We start from the raw sequence: 16,227 nt of genomic DNA on the forward strand, positions 1-16,227 counted from the left end.
CTGGTATATAGAAACCAATCTTCAAGTTACATGTGCGACATGTTTAGTTTTCTTTTTTCCCCTTAATAAAATATCAATAGTAAGCAGACAGCCAGCAAATGCTTATAGTTTTATATTGTAAGTGATATTATTATTGTTTTTAACTTCTCAGCGTGTAAATGTTTTATAGTAGTTATTTTATGACCTATGTTTCTGGATACTTCTAAGCTGAAGCTGTACCTGAACCCGGCACTTACACGTACCCGTATCTGTGCCCAGACTCCTTGGACACTCCTTGCATATATGCATACATTTATTCAGGCACATACTCAATTACAAAATACATGTTTTAATTCAAAACACTTGCCATACACTTCTTGGACATATATCCTACACTTCATGTCCACTTCTTGAAACTTGTGGGACACAGGTCAGGTCCGAGTAATGATTTTGAAGGGCCGTTTGGTATGTCTTGTTAAAAAACTAGCGATTTTCTAAATTATAACCCACATAATAGAAGAAAAATAAAAATGCTATAGGAATTTTAATTCCCGTCCTTGTTCTCATGTAAATTATTAATTCCAGTTAATATATATGTATATAAATATTTATATAGCCGTGTCCCTGTACCCTACCTTTTACAAATTTACCGTGTCCCCCAATCTGTGCTGGTACCCGTACCCATGGAACATAGGTTATGACTTACTGTAGATGATAGAGTTTTCCTATTTGAGATTAGGAGAAACTAATTTATCACCATTGTTAATGATCCACTTTTACTTCTAATTGGATGTGTTGCCAGTATCTGCTAATTAGTTCGCAAATCTTCTTTTAGGTACAGAACATGATCTATGTGGCATCTACAAGTGGTCGTGTGATTGGAACGTCAATAAAGGTATTGTGATAACTGTTGTTCCTCATAAAATTTAATTTTGACCAAGTCCTTTTCTTTTTGGGAGTTTTGTGATGCCGGTCATCCTTTTAACTTGTTAGTGGTTTGTTCCATCTTTAAATTAAGCAGGGTGTTCCATTCGAGGTGATTTGGTCTTATGAATCGGGAAAACCAATATTTGGATCGCTAGCAATGAATTCTGTCAGTAGAAATGGTATTCGCTCTTTTTGTCAACGGATATATCACTTCGAAACTTTTGCCAAAAACATTGCTTTATTATTTGCTCGTTTATTTTGCGCTTTGTACTATGAAATCTGATGGTGCCCAAAACCTTTTTGTTTCAAATTAGCCGGACTAAGACTAATCTTCTGCAGTCATTTGCTGCTTGGTGGATGGGGATGTACTCGCACTCGATTCAGGAGGTCATGTCATTTGGAAGGTTAGCTCTTATGATGATACTTCACATATTTAGTGCACGTACATGTCTGGATGTTAGTTCACCTGTGAACCTTTGTCTTTTTGTTCTCATTTTTTATTCTTTATTAATTCTGAATGTCGTGAACCTAGTTTGCCAGTTCTGTTTCCTATATTTGTCCTTTCTTTCACAATATTGATTGAGCAATATAGTGTGATGTATTATTTACATTTGTTCAAAACAAATCATGATTGTCAAAATTCAGGGGTTATAACCCTTGAAAATCACAAATTTTGATTTACACATAATAATTCTTTTTTCATTTGAAACAAACCAAAATTGGCGAAAATTGTAGGTTAAAGCCTATGAAATACACCAATTTTGATGTGCACATAATAAATTTATTTCCATTCAAAGAGAACCAATATTGATAAAATTTGTGGGTTATAGCTCATTAAAGTCACATATATTTGATGGAGGAATAATTTATTTACATTTGTTAAAATTGAATCAAAATTGTAAAAGATATGGGTTATAGCTCATCAAAATCGCAAATTTTGATGTACAAGTAATTTATTTGGATTCATTCAAAATGAAAGAAAATTAACAAAAATCTTAAGTTTAGTTCATGAAAAGTGTGAATTTTATGTGCTTATAATAAATCTACTTTTGTTCAAGATGAGCCAAAATTATCAAAATTTGTAGGTTATACCCCATGAAAATTGTAAATTTGATGTGCACTTAAATAAATTTACTTTCTTTTGAAACGAACTAAAACTGTCAAAGATCACGGGTTATAGCACATGAAAATCATAATTTTTGATATACACTTAAATAAGTTTACTTCCATTCGCTACGAATTAAAATTAACTAAATTAGCTTATATAGCAAAATTAGACGTACAAAGTAAATTTTATTTTCATTCGAAACAAACCAAAATCGAATAATCTGAGTAATAGCGCATGAAAATCTCGATTTTTGATGTACACATAATTTATTTACATTGTTCAAAATGAACCAAAATTTTATCAAAACTCATGTTTTATAGCCCTAGAAAATGGTCCAAGATCGTCAAAATTCATGGTTATAGCCCATGAAAAACACAAATCAATGAAATGGGTAACTCATTATTTCTTGATCCCTCTGGAGCATTTCTTGATCGTGCTCATATCAATGGAATGAGTAACTCATTATTTTGATGAATCATTTCTTCAGACATAAGAAGATTTTGTAAACACTTATTCGAAATCTCACTTATTATAGTCCATTATGGAAGAATATTTTGTGGAACTGACCATTATATATCTGAGCAATACATAATATCATGAAAAATGTATATGGTGTTGGACCCTCAAGTCGATCTAAATGAATTAGTATTTTTGTTGAGGTAAATCTGTGCCTCCTAGGCATGAGGGTAGCAAGTTACAAATTCTGACTCTGTAGGACATGTATTTCTATTACTATGAAATTAATAAATGAAAATGAAGTAGTTAATAGTGAGGTTACCTTTATCCTTTTTCTTGAGTTTTCCTAAGAAAAGGAATTTGTCCATTTTTTTTTTGAAACCTCGAGAAATGAAATGGCGTGGAAATGCATTGGAACTCCGGAAATGGAAATTGAAAAAGACATAAGGTAAGGTACTTAGTAGATTGAATCGAATGATTTTTCCGTATCCAACATAATACAACCTAACCCATTTCATTAATAATATGTGACCAATTAACAAACCAATAAAACTACTTGTTATAAATAACGTATTGTTGTTGCATCCAAACATATAAATGTTGACTAGTTTGGCTAGCATTGAACTTGGTAACATGAAATGGTTGAATAATTGAAAAATAGATTATTTCGGAATACACATTTAATGTTGAGATTACACATTGAATTTCTAGTAGTAGATCCATATTAAAAAAAGTTTTTATGATCCGGAAGAAATGAAACAAAAGATACGGTAAAACTAGGACGATTATTGTATAAAGCCTACCCAAGGCATTTCATTGAATTTCTAATAGTAGATCCATAATAAAAGAAGTTTTTGTGATCTAGAAGAAATGAAACAAGAGATACTTAGAACTAGGACAGTTATTGTATAAGGCCTGCCCAATGCTAAGCGTGGACATAATAATTTTTTTCATTATAAACGAACCAAAATTGGCGAAAATTGTGGCTTTAAGCTGATGAAATACTCCAAGTTCACATAATAGTTTTATTTTTGCTCAAATCAAGCCAAAATTGATAAAATTTGTGGGTTGCAGCTCATTAAGCTCGCGTATGTTTGATATATGCATAATTTATTTACATTCGTTAAAAAAAACGAACTAAAGTTGTCTAAAGTCATGAGTTATAACGGATCAAAATTGCAAATTTTGTTAATTGCATTCATTTGAAGTAAAAAAAATTTACAAAAAAACCTTGGGTTATAGTTCATGAAAATCACAAATTTTTATGTGCACATATCAAATTTATTTTTGTTCAAAATGAACCAAAATTGTCAAAAATTATGGGTTTCCATGAAAATTGTAAATTTTAATGTACACGTATTTAGTCTATAAAAACTAAAACTTTCAAAGACTGTGATTATAGCACAATCACAATTTTGATGTACACCTAATAACTTTCCTTCAAAAAATTTGTGTTATAGTTCATATAAATCTGATGTACACATAATAAATTTTATTTTCATTCAAAAAAAAAACAAATTAAAAAAATCTGTGAGTCATGGCTTATGAAATCTCAAATTTTTATGTACACAATTTATTTATATTCGTTCTGAAAGAACCAAAATTGTCCAAATTCATAGGTTATGGCCCATTAAATATGTAAATTTTGATGTACACATAATAAATATATTTTTATTCGGAATGAATCATATTGAAAAATATATAGGGTTATAGCTCATAAAAATCGCAAATCTTAATGTATACATAATTTATTTACATATATGCAAAATGAACCAAAATCGTAAAAGATCATGGGTTATATTCCTTGAAAATCGCAAATTTTGATATACACATAATTTTGTTCGAAACAAACAAAAATTGGCAAAAAATGTGGGCAATAGCTCTAGCTTATTAAAATTTCAATTTTCTTATTCACTTAATTTACTTTTCATTTGAAACAAACCGAAGTTGACAAAAATCATAGTCTATAGCTAATGAAAATCACAAATTATGATGTACATAATAATTTTTCTCATTCGAAATGAAGCAAAATTGGTGAAATTGTGGGTCAAAGCCATGAAATACACTAAGTCTGATGTAGACAATAAATTTATTTTTGTTAAAAATGAACTAAAATTGACAAAATTCATGGGTTATAGCTCATTAAAGTTCCAAATTTTTATTTACGCATAATTTATTTACATTTGTTCAAAACAAATCAAAGTTGTCAATAATCATGGGTTATATTATATTATATTATACTCTCTTTAAAAGCACGAGTTCAGAAAAATCTTTTGGTAGACAAAAATACACTTGAAATTCAAATTAATCCATTAAGAGTAAGTTGATAAATTGATGAATTCTTATTGGATATATATAGTATGAAGATAATGATATAGTTTAAATTGAAATGTAAACCTAAATGAATTTATTAAATGCCAAATTTACAAATATATACAAGATGATGGCGTAGATGAAAAACCAAACAAATTAGTGAGACAAATAATTTCCGCTGCAGATGTCGAACCCCGGAACAACGCAGACCTACAAATGTACATAATGTGGACGGAGTATTTGCAAAATCCACCAAACAAATTAAAAAGACAATCGTTTTGAAAATTATAAAAAAGGAAAATTAAAATAAACGACTGCGATATGAGGACACAACGTAGCGATCTCTCACCAACTAAAATTCAAGTAGTTCACGACACTGCATAATTAGTTTTAAAGTTTAATTATACTATTATTATTTAAATAGACTCTATTTACAATTGTTATCCTCTCACATGTAACATCACATACCAAAGTTTATATGCCAAGAAACTACAACAATTTATGTAACACTTTTATCTCCTTCTACATATATTTACCTTTGTTATTTTCTTCTTATTAGATTAGATTAGATTATTTTAAAATAATAATTATATTATATATTTGATCTTCTTTTCATATCAAGAAATATCAACAATTTTTACAACACTTTCATCTATTTTCTTCTTATTTGATTAGATTAGATTAGATTATTTTAAAGCAAATAATTATATTGTATGTTTGATCTTTTTTCAGATTAGAAATTACAATAATTTTTATAGCACTTTTATCTCCTTCAACATATATGTGCTTTTGTTATTTTCTCCTTATTAGATTAGATTAGATTAGTTTTTGATAAATTGTGAATTATAAAATTGTAAGAATTTTCACATCATTTTCATCTATTTTCTTCGTATTAGATTAGATTAGATTGTTTTAAAGCAATTACTTCTATTGTATGTTTTTTAGATTACAAAGTTTAATTATACTATTATTATTTAAATAGATACTGTTTGTATAAAAATCAAAGAGAATCTCACATATATCTTAAATCTCAATGCTAATTGTAATATTTACACATGAGTGTTGGTTAAAATAAATTTCATGTATGGGCTTAACTTATATAATCGTACTTTAACCGGATTAGATAATTTAATTTTTTAACACCCAAAGTCTTCCACAAAACCAAAAGAGAGTAGCAATGCTATATATATATATATATATATATATATATATCCACAGGACCACAGATATCTTGAAAATGAACGAAAAACTACACAAACAAAAACCATATTAATTACCCACACACACCCACTATTTTCAAAACCACCATTCTTCATCTCCATCTGTTATATATCCACATACCAAATTAAACTGCAGGAGTTTCCCCTCACCAACTACACCATTCGCCATCTCCTTTGTACTTAAATTGTATAACATTCATTACGATGAGGACTCCCATAAGTCCTTTGCCTGTCTTGAACGTCCAGCAAAAAAAATAATGTACTAAACATTGTAATTAGTTAATAATGAGATCCTATCATTATAAATAAACTAAATAAAGATTAATAATTCTTTAGAATGTACTATGTTACCCTATCTTCCCTTGCAAACTTATTAGTTGTTTATTTCTGGTCCGAAGATATTTTCAAAACTAATCATCTATTTCATAAAATATTTAAATAAAATTTATGAAAAATGTAACAAACCATATTTATAGATTTTAACTCAAAACAAATCTGACTTATTTTATAGAAAAAAAATAAACAAAAATAATAATTTTGATATTTAACCACGTGCATTGCACGTGCACAAGAACTAGTTTCATTAAAATTGCGACTTTTGATGTACAAATCATTTATTTGCATGTGTTTGAAAATTAACAAAAATCTTGGGTCATAGTTCATGAAAATCATGAATTTATATGTGCACCTAAATTTACTTTTGTTCAAAACAAATTGAAATTGTCAATAGTTGTGATTTATAACCTATGGAAATTGTAATATTTGGTGTACACTTTATAAATTTTACTTTCATTTGACACAAACTAAAACGGTCAAAGATGGTGGGTTACAACACCTAGAAATTGTAAATTTTGATGTACACTTAATAACAATATTTTCATTTGAAACAAATTTGAATTGACAATTTGTTTGTTATAGCAAATAAAAATTTCGAAATTTGATATATATAATAAAATTCATTTTCATTCGAAACAATGCAAAATAAAAAAAATTTATGAGTTATTAGCACATGAAAATCAGAAATTTCGAGGTACGTTTTGATAACTTTACTTCGTTCGAAATGATTTAAGGTTGACAAAAATCATGAGTTCTCGTGAAAAACGCAAAATCTGATGTTCACATAATGAAATTATTTTTCATTCGAAGCAAACCAAAATTGAATAATTTGTGGGTTATAGCCCATGAAAATCTCAAATTTTAATATACACATATTTATTTATATTTGTTCCAAAAGAAGCAAAATTGTTAAAATTCATGGGTTATGTCCCATTAAAAATGCAAAGATTGATGTATGCATTAAAATTACTTTCATTTAAAACGAGTAATTATTGAAAATTTTGTGGGTTTATAGTTCATGAAATCGTGAATTTTGATGTACACAATTTATTTATATTCGTTGAAAGAGAAACAAAATTGTTAAAATTCATGGTTTATAGCTCATAGAAGTAAGAATTTTTTATACACATACATTTACTTTCTTTTGAAGTGAACTAAAATTGACAGAATTCGTGGGTTAAAATCGTGATATTTGATGTACACATAAAATTTACATTCATTCAAAATGAACCAATATTGTCAAATATCATGCGTTACAGTCTATGAAAATTGAAAGATTTGTACACAATTTATTTAAGTTTGGTTAAAATGTGCGCAGATTGTGGGTTACAGCTCTTGAAAATCACAAATTTTGTTCACTTAATAAATTTACTTTTGTTTGAAATAAGGTTTTAAATGTTGGATGTCAAATTCATGTTGGACGGCTAAAAATCATGTTGGATAGCGAAAATCGGGGATATGTCACGGTACATTAAAAAAACATCAGATTGCCATATCGGATGGTGTGCATGTGTGTAATATAAATATCATAAATAAAATCTAAGCATAATTAATTCTATTGTCTAAACATATAAAAAAGTAAATAATTTATGATGCTTAGGGTTGATGTTGAAGGAAAGAAGTGAGAAAAGAGGAGTCTGAAGTAGCGTCCGATGTGGCAGTTAAGGAGAGAAGATCGTCTGATATTGATGCCAAAGAAACAACTCGGAGAAGAGACTGTAGGCTGTCTAAAAATCACAATAGATAGCTGATCCCCATCAAACACCGATGATGGAAGTTACAATCTGACGACTTTCAGAAGGCTACAATTTGAAGACTTTCACGTGGATTGATGAAGGTTACAATCTGACGACCTTCGCAACAACTGATGAAAGCTCTAATCAACAGCCTTCACAATCAACATCGAGAGTTACAATCTGACGACTCTCACATATCAAAGAGCTAAAGCAAAGATTATAAAACGACGATCTTTGTAACGCTTTGACAGAAAGAGACTACAAATCGACGGTCTCTTCAAATCAAGACGTGGAAGTCCTCCCCACGTACCAACATCAAGATGCGTCGCGTTCATAGCCACGAACGCAGCTCAAACGCAGTTCCAAAAGCTACAAACGCAGCTCAGATTCGGCTGCCAACGCAGCTTTCAAATCGCTGTAAACGCAGCCTTCAAACGCTGTAAACGCAGGTCACATCCAGCTCCAAACGCAGCTCAGATCCGCTGCCAAACGCAGCTCTTAAATCGTACAAACGCAGCTTCCAAATTGCTGTAAATGCAGCTCAGATCCGCTGCCAAACGCAGCTCTTAAATCGCTGCAAATGAACTTCCAAACGTTGCGTCCAAGCTTCCAGATGCTGCGTTCAAGCTTTTAGGCATTGCGTTTGGACACAGAATTCATGCCAGAACGCGGGCCTGCGTTTGACTCGTTCAAACACGAGCTGAACGGATCCAAAATCGTTTCCCACGATATGAGGGGATCACAACTCCACTCAGGAGTGATTTTAGGGGCGGTTACATCCCATTAGCCCCACTTAGGAGCGAATTAAGAGGGCGGTTACACCCCTTAATCTCCTATAAATAACTGAAAATCAATTCAGTTCAGCGGGGGTCTGTTGAAACTTCTTGGCAGCGAAAAGAGGATCCTTCATCCTTCGGCTGAATCTTTGGGGCTGGCTTTTGGATCCTTCTCCTTGGCAGCAAAGAAGAGATCTTCGGCTTATCTAACCAATTACGGTTAAGATCAATCAACTCATCAAGAGTTCTAAAACTTGCCACGCAAGTTCTCCACAACGTCAAATCGTGAGGAGAAGATCATGTTCCAGTGAAACAAGATGTCGGATCGTCAACGAGAAGTAAACTCGACGCGAGCAATCGAGGGAGGCATCTCATCGCCACCGTGAAGAACCCAGTTTTAAACAAAGGGGAGAATCCAGATCATTCTCCTCTCTTTTGTAATCGGAATCCAAATTGTAATCGATTTTTGAGAGAATACAAATCAATTTTTCTTTCATTTCTTTTACATCGAAATTTTCCACAAACAGAGACCGATGAGATGTCAAGGAGAGAGAAGTTGAGCGACGAAAATGACTTTGGTCTTTTTTTCCATTTCTCGTAACAGATTGGGTTGTCTTTGGAAAATAATATTAAGACAATCAAGAATTTAAACCCAAACCTGATTAGATAAGCATAAAAAAATCAGTTAATTTTTCATACTGAAAAATCGGCCGACATAGCTAACATGGCCATTGATATATCCGCCCGAATATTGTCTCCCGATATATCCGACGTGAGCTTAAAAACGCAATACACATTGAAAAGCTCCTTATCATGTCAGTTGGCCCCTAAATTGGACATATCGGCCGACACTTAAAATGTTGGTCTGAAACGAATCAAAATTGACAAATATTATCGTTTGTAGTTGACAAACTCTTATGTAAATATAAGTTATTTTCATTCATTCAAAACAAATCGAGATTGTCAAAATTTATGGGTTATATCCCATGAAAATCACTAACTTCGATGTACACATAAATATTTTTTCATTTGAAACTGACCAAAATTGGCGGAAAGCATAAGTTTAGCCCATGAAATGCGTAATTTTGATGTACACTTAATAAATTTATTTTCGTTAAAAACAAACAAAAAATGATTACATTCGTGGATTATAGCTAATTAAAGCTGTGTAAACCAAAATTATCAAAAATCGTATTATAGCTCATTAAAATTGTGAATTTTGATGTACATAAAATTTATTTGTGATTGTTGGAAACAAAAAAATTACAAAAACCTTAGGTTATAGTTTATGAAAATCATAAATTTTTGTGTATATAATAAATTTACTTTTGCTCAAAACGAACCAAAATTGATAAAATTGTGGGTCATTGCCCATGAAAATCGTAAATTTTGATGTGGAGTTAATAAATTTACTTGCGTTCGAAATGAACCAAAATTGACAAAAATCATAGATTGTAGCTCGTGATAAGCACGAAATCGAATGTGCAAGTAACTTATTTACATTCATTGAAAACGAACCAAAATTGTTAAAATTCATGGGCTATAGCTCATCAAAATCGCAAATTGTGACATACACATAATTTATTTGTATTCATTCAAAATAAAAGAAAGTTAACAAAAATCTTGACTTATAATTCATGAAAATCGCGAATTTTTATGTGCATATAATAAATTTACTTTTATTCAAAACAGATCAAAATTATCAAAAATTATGGGTACAACCTATGAAAAGCGCAAATTTTGATATACAAGTAATAAATTTTCTTTTATTTAAAACGAACTAGAATTGTCAAATATCATGATTATAGAACAATCGTAAACTTTGATTTTCAATTAATGGCTTTACTTTCTTTCGAAATGAATTAAAATTGATAAAATTCGTGGATTATATTCATGAAAATTGTAAAGTTTGATGTACACATAATAAAATTTATTTTCAACAAAACAAAATTGAAAAATTTGTGGATTACTGATGAAAATTCCGAATTTTGATGTGAAAATTTTATTTACATTCGTTTTGGAAGAACCAACATTGTCAAACTTCATGGATTATAGCCCATTAAATATGCAAATTTTGATGTGTATATGATAAATCACTTTCATTTAAAATGAACCAAAATGTGAAATTTTTTGGGTGGGTTTGTGAAAATCGCAAAATTTGTTGTCCACATAATTTGTTTATATTCATTTATAAACGAAGGGAAAATGTAAAAAATTATGGTTTATAGCCTATGGAAGTCAAAAAGTTTGATATACACATACACTTTCATTCTGAAAGAACAAAAATTAAAAAAATTTGTGGGTTGTCGCTTATTAAATTTACAAATTTTGATGTGCACATAATAAATTACTTTCATTTGAAATGAACCAAAATTGAAAAATATGTGGGGTAGTTTGTGTTGATGTACACATAATTTGTTTATATTCATTCAAAATGAATGGAAAGTGTTAAAATCATGGGTTATAGTTCATGAAAGTTAAAAATTTTATTATACATATAATAAGTTTACTTTTGTCCGAAACGAACTAAAATTGAAAAAAAATTTGTGGGTTATAGCTCATTAAAATCACGATATTTGATGTACAAAAATTTATTTTCACTCATTCAAAATGAACCAATATTTTCAAAAAGTCATGTGTTATAGCATGTGACAATTACAAATTTTTATATATACTTAATAAATTTTTTTGAAACAAAGTAAACCAGTCTAATATCGTCATAGCACATAGCACATGAAATCATAAAGTTTGATGTACACTCAATAAATTTAAATGCGTTAAAAACAAAATAAAATTGACAAAAGTTGCGGCTTATAGCTTATTAAAATTGCAAATTTTTTTTGTACACAATAAATTTTATTTTTCTTCATAACAACGCACACTTGTAAAATCTATAAGGCTCATGAAAATCGTGAATTTTGTTGTACACAATTTATTTATATTCGTTTCAAAAGAGCTCAAGTTGTCAACATTAGTGGCTTATAGCCCCTTGAATACGCAAATTTCGATGTACATAGAATAAATTTACTTTAATTTATTTATTTTCATTAAAAATGAGCTAAAATTGTCAAAAATAATGGGTTATAGCCCATAAAAATTACAAATTTGATGTACATAGTAAATTTACTTTGTTGAAAATGAACAAAAGTTGTTAAAAATTGTAGGTTAAAATTGTAGGTTATAGCCCATGAAAATCGTAAATTTTGATGCGCACTTAATAAATTTACTTTCATCTGAAACGAACTAAAACCGTCAAAGATCATTGGTTGTTGCACATGAAATCATAAATTTTGGTACACGTAAGAAATTTACTTTTGTCTGAAGCGAACAAAAATTGTCTAATTGCAAATTTTGTTCACTTTAATAAATCTACTTTCCTTTGAAATGGACCAAAAATGACAAAAACTGCGATTTATGGCTGATTATAATCACGAAATCTGATGTTCAAATAATTTATTTACATTTGTTCAAAATGAACAAGGATTGTGAAAATTCATGGATTATAGCCCATGAAAATCACAAATTTTGATGTACATATAATAAAATTTTAACATTCAAAATGAACCATGATTGGTGAAATGTGGGTTAAAGCCTATGAAATATGTCAATTTCACATAATAAATTTATTTTCATTCAAAATGAACGAAAAGCGACAAAATTCATTAATTATAGCTCATTAAAGTTGCGTATTTTGGTGTATGCATAAATTATATACATTCGTTCAAAACGAACAAAAATAATAAAAAATTATGTATTATTGCTCATTAAAAATCACAAATTTTGATGTACACATAATTTATCTGTATTCGTTCGAAATGATCGAATATTAACAAAAATCTTGGTTATAGTTCATGAAAATCCAAATTTTTATGTGCACATAATAAATTTACTTTTGTTGTAAATGAACTAAAATTGTTTAATATTGTGGGTTATAGCTCATGGAAATCGTAAATTTTGATGTGCACTTAAGAAATTTACTTTCATTTGAAATGAACTAAAACTATCAATGATCGTGTGTTATAACACATGAAAATCGCAAATTTTGATGTACAATTAATAAATTTACTTTCGTTCGAAACAAATTAAAACTGAAATAATTCGCGGGTTACCACTTATGAAAATCGCAAAATTTAATGTACGCATAATAAATTTTGTTTTCATTCAAAACAAAGCCAATTTATAAATGGGTTATAGCTCATAAAAATCCCAAGTTTTGATATATACATAATTTATATACATTCATTCTAAAATAATCAAACTTGTCAAAATTCATAATTTATGGCCTATTAAGTACACAAATTTTGATCTATACATAACAAATTTACTCATTCAAAATCATTCAAAGTACACTTAATAAATTGTCGAAAAGTATCAAAGATAATTTATTTACTATCATTCAAAATGAGCCAAAATTGTTAAAAATCATGGTTTATAGTCATGAAAATCTTGGGTTTAATTCATGAAAACTGCAAATTTTTATGTGCACATGATAAATTTGCTTTTCTTCGAAGCGAAAATGGATATAGCACATAAAAATCACAAATCTTGATGTATATGTAATAAATTTATTTTTGTTCAAAACTAACCAAAAGAAGTAAAAAACTGCAGGTTGTAAATCGCAAATTTTGTTAATAAATTCACTTTCATTCGAAATGAACCAAACTTGACAAAATCGTGGTTTATAGCTGATGATTTCGAAGTCTGATGTACGAATAGTATATTTATAATTTTTGAAATCGAACCATTACTATGTGGAAAAGCCATGTTGCTCACTGTCAACAAACTTTTATTATTACTGGAACAGTCTTTCCAAATCAAAGATGTTAATGTTGAGAATAATGTAGTATATATTCTGTGTGGTCTCAGGATGATACAATATGGCTTGACAATTAACACCATTGCCCCTGACAGTTTTTAACTTTATGGTTAACCTCTTGCCAACCATCTCACCAGTGTTTTTCATTGCCCATCAATGGTTTCTTTTTCCTTTTATATTTTTTATCCTTTCATGAAAATATACACATCCTAAATCTTGCAAGACGCCTTGTTCATGCTTTGTATGTCAACCCAATTACATGAATTTGTTTATTGTCCAATTTTTCATTATCTGATGAACATGCTCCACTAAAAAAACAGGTTACTGTTGGAGGTCCAATCTTCGCAGGAGCTTGTATGTCATCTGCTCTTCCTTCTCAGGTGCAATTAATTGCTTATAGAATATATTTCCTTTAACATTTCAATGTAAATAAAACTTTCTTTTGGCAATACAATTCTCGTAAAGCCAATGACTTGCACATTATGTGGTTTCACATGACAGTAAATGCAATGGAGTCACTTAACAGATAAATATGAGAAGTTAGTTTATGAAACTAGAATTGTTGTGATTCTTTGTAATATATCAGCAAAATATAGGATAGCCAATTTTTTGCCTGCCACGTCTATTACTTTGAAGATAAATGCTTCTTTTCCTTGCATCTCTCTTTTACTGATTCCATAAGCAACCTTTTTATGTGTGGGCACGTAAATTGTTTGCAATGAATTACGACTCTCTTGAGATACGGCTATACCTGGAAAATTCCATAAATCTTAAGGGTGAGTATTTTCCAGGCGTGCTTCAGACTGCAGTAGAATGAGCATGTTGGCTTGTTTCTAATAGCAATATGATTACTCCAATTGGAAGCAAACAGTGTTTCCTATAAACGTTTAAAATATCCTTGGCAGAAATAGCAGAGCCTAGCCCCCTTAATCGATTCAGCGTCTACTATGTTTTTGTTGATCAAATCTGTTTAATTTTTGTAGTGATCTTTTTCATTAACTCATTCGCAGGTATTAATATGTTCCCGAAATGGTAGTGTGTATTCCCTTGATGCGGTAAGCTTCTGGATTCATATATTTGATTATACAAACTTTTGGGCTACTTCTAACTTAATCATATTCAAACTTTCGGCTATTCATATATTTGATTTTTTAATCAGTTAACAGAAATTATTTTAATGGCAGGAAGGAGGAGATATCCTATGGGAATATCAAATTGGGGATCCGATCACTGCCTCTGCTTATGTTGACGAGCATTCTTTTATCGAAACTGATCCTTCTGATCCATGTGACAGGTAAATGCTGCATACTTGCAGTGCTAAAATTCTATGTTTTTCTCATAGACGAACTTTACAAATTAGAATGATGCTTTCAGGTTGGCTAGCATCTGTAGCTCTTCTGGAAGGATTCATGTGCTTAGGATCAACCCGAATGCTAAGCAAGAGAGAGCTCAACATGGAGAAGTTCCTCAGAACCGAATGGTTCAAGCATTTGCAGTCACAGACCTCGATGGGGATATTTTCTCTTCACCCGTAATGATCGGTGGTCGCATCTTTGTGGGATGCAGGGACGATTATGTGCATTGTATTAATGTTGTTACTTTATAAAAAAAATGTGTGAATCCTTGGCTTCGTGGAAAATGTAGTTTCAATAGCATAGTTTTCAGTCTACTGGGTACTGTGGTTCTCAACAGTTATGGTGTTGAGAATCTCCTGGAGGTGAGGAGCGGAGACGTAGGTTGTGGGTTGACCGAACTCCGTGATGATTTGCTTTGTGTTTGTGTTTAGCATTGGCGCACTTTTTCTCTTGTATATTTTCATATCGTCTTTTTGTCTTATGTTTATATCGCCCTTAGTTTAATTCCATACCCTTGCATTCATCACTTGTATACATCATATTGTTAGGATATTCTTAATAAGTTTTATTTGGCATTGATATCGAATTAGATTAGCAATTACTTTATTCATCCTCCTCTAGGGTACTTTCAATGGTGTCTCTGGCCATTAATTTGATTGCATTACTCGCGTAGGACATAAGCGCTTATTGATACATCACATCTTTTGCATGGCCGGTTTGGAAATTTGGATTTTTTTTGCAGTTGGGGTTGGGGTGTCGAAGTTCAAGGGGTTAATTGGGAAGAAAATTCAGGGGGAATTTTGTGAAATTCACCCTATGAGCTGAGATGCACGTAGACTGACCGCACGACAATTGTATATTTAAAACTCTACGAGGAGAATCAAGACTTTTCTAATTCCCCGCTCCGGGGACGAGATGATGAATCGAGTCTGATGTGGCAGCAATTTATCGGCTAAGAAGTGATGATACTATAGTTGCAATAATATTACCTTCAACGCCAATAGAAATTCGTGTAGGAAAGCGGGGTAAAATTGAATGCGAATTGGATGAAAAATATAGATTAAAATTTAGCAAAATCACCAACTTTTCACCTATTCCTCGCTATGAGAAAAGTAGATGGAAGCATAGCAAAGTGACATAATAAATTTGCTCCCGTTCCAAACGAATCAAAATTTTACAAACATATTAAAATCATAATATTTGAT

At 30.5% G+C, this 16,227-nt stretch overlaps 1 protein-coding gene across 2 annotated transcripts in view; it reads left to right on the top strand.

The window, feature by feature from the left end:
• LOC109819645 (putative acyl-activating enzyme 19) overlaps positions 1-15,452 on the top strand; it is a 24,706-nt gene extending 9,254 nt beyond the window's left edge. For both annotated transcript variants that reach the window (XM_020385432.1, XM_020385434.1), the window contains exons 11-17: positions 815-874; positions 1,001-1,085; positions 1,246-1,310; positions 13,988-14,047; positions 14,678-14,722; positions 14,852-14,961; positions 15,042-15,452. In XM_020385432.1, the coding sequence (XP_020241021.1) occupies positions 815-874; positions 1,001-1,085; positions 1,246-1,310; positions 13,988-14,047; positions 14,678-14,722; positions 14,852-14,961; positions 15,042-15,273 (657 nt within the window). In that variant the 3' untranslated portion in view covers positions 15,274-15,452. The remainder of the gene's footprint in view (positions 1-814; positions 875-1,000; positions 1,086-1,245; positions 1,311-13,987; positions 14,048-14,677; positions 14,723-14,851; positions 14,962-15,041) is intronic.

The sequence above is a fragment of the Asparagus officinalis genome, chromosome 8, assembly GCF_001876935.1.
Source record: "Asparagus officinalis chromosome 8, Aspof.V1, whole genome shotgun sequence".
Taxonomy (NCBI): domain Eukaryota; kingdom Viridiplantae; phylum Streptophyta; class Magnoliopsida; order Asparagales; family Asparagaceae; genus Asparagus; species Asparagus officinalis.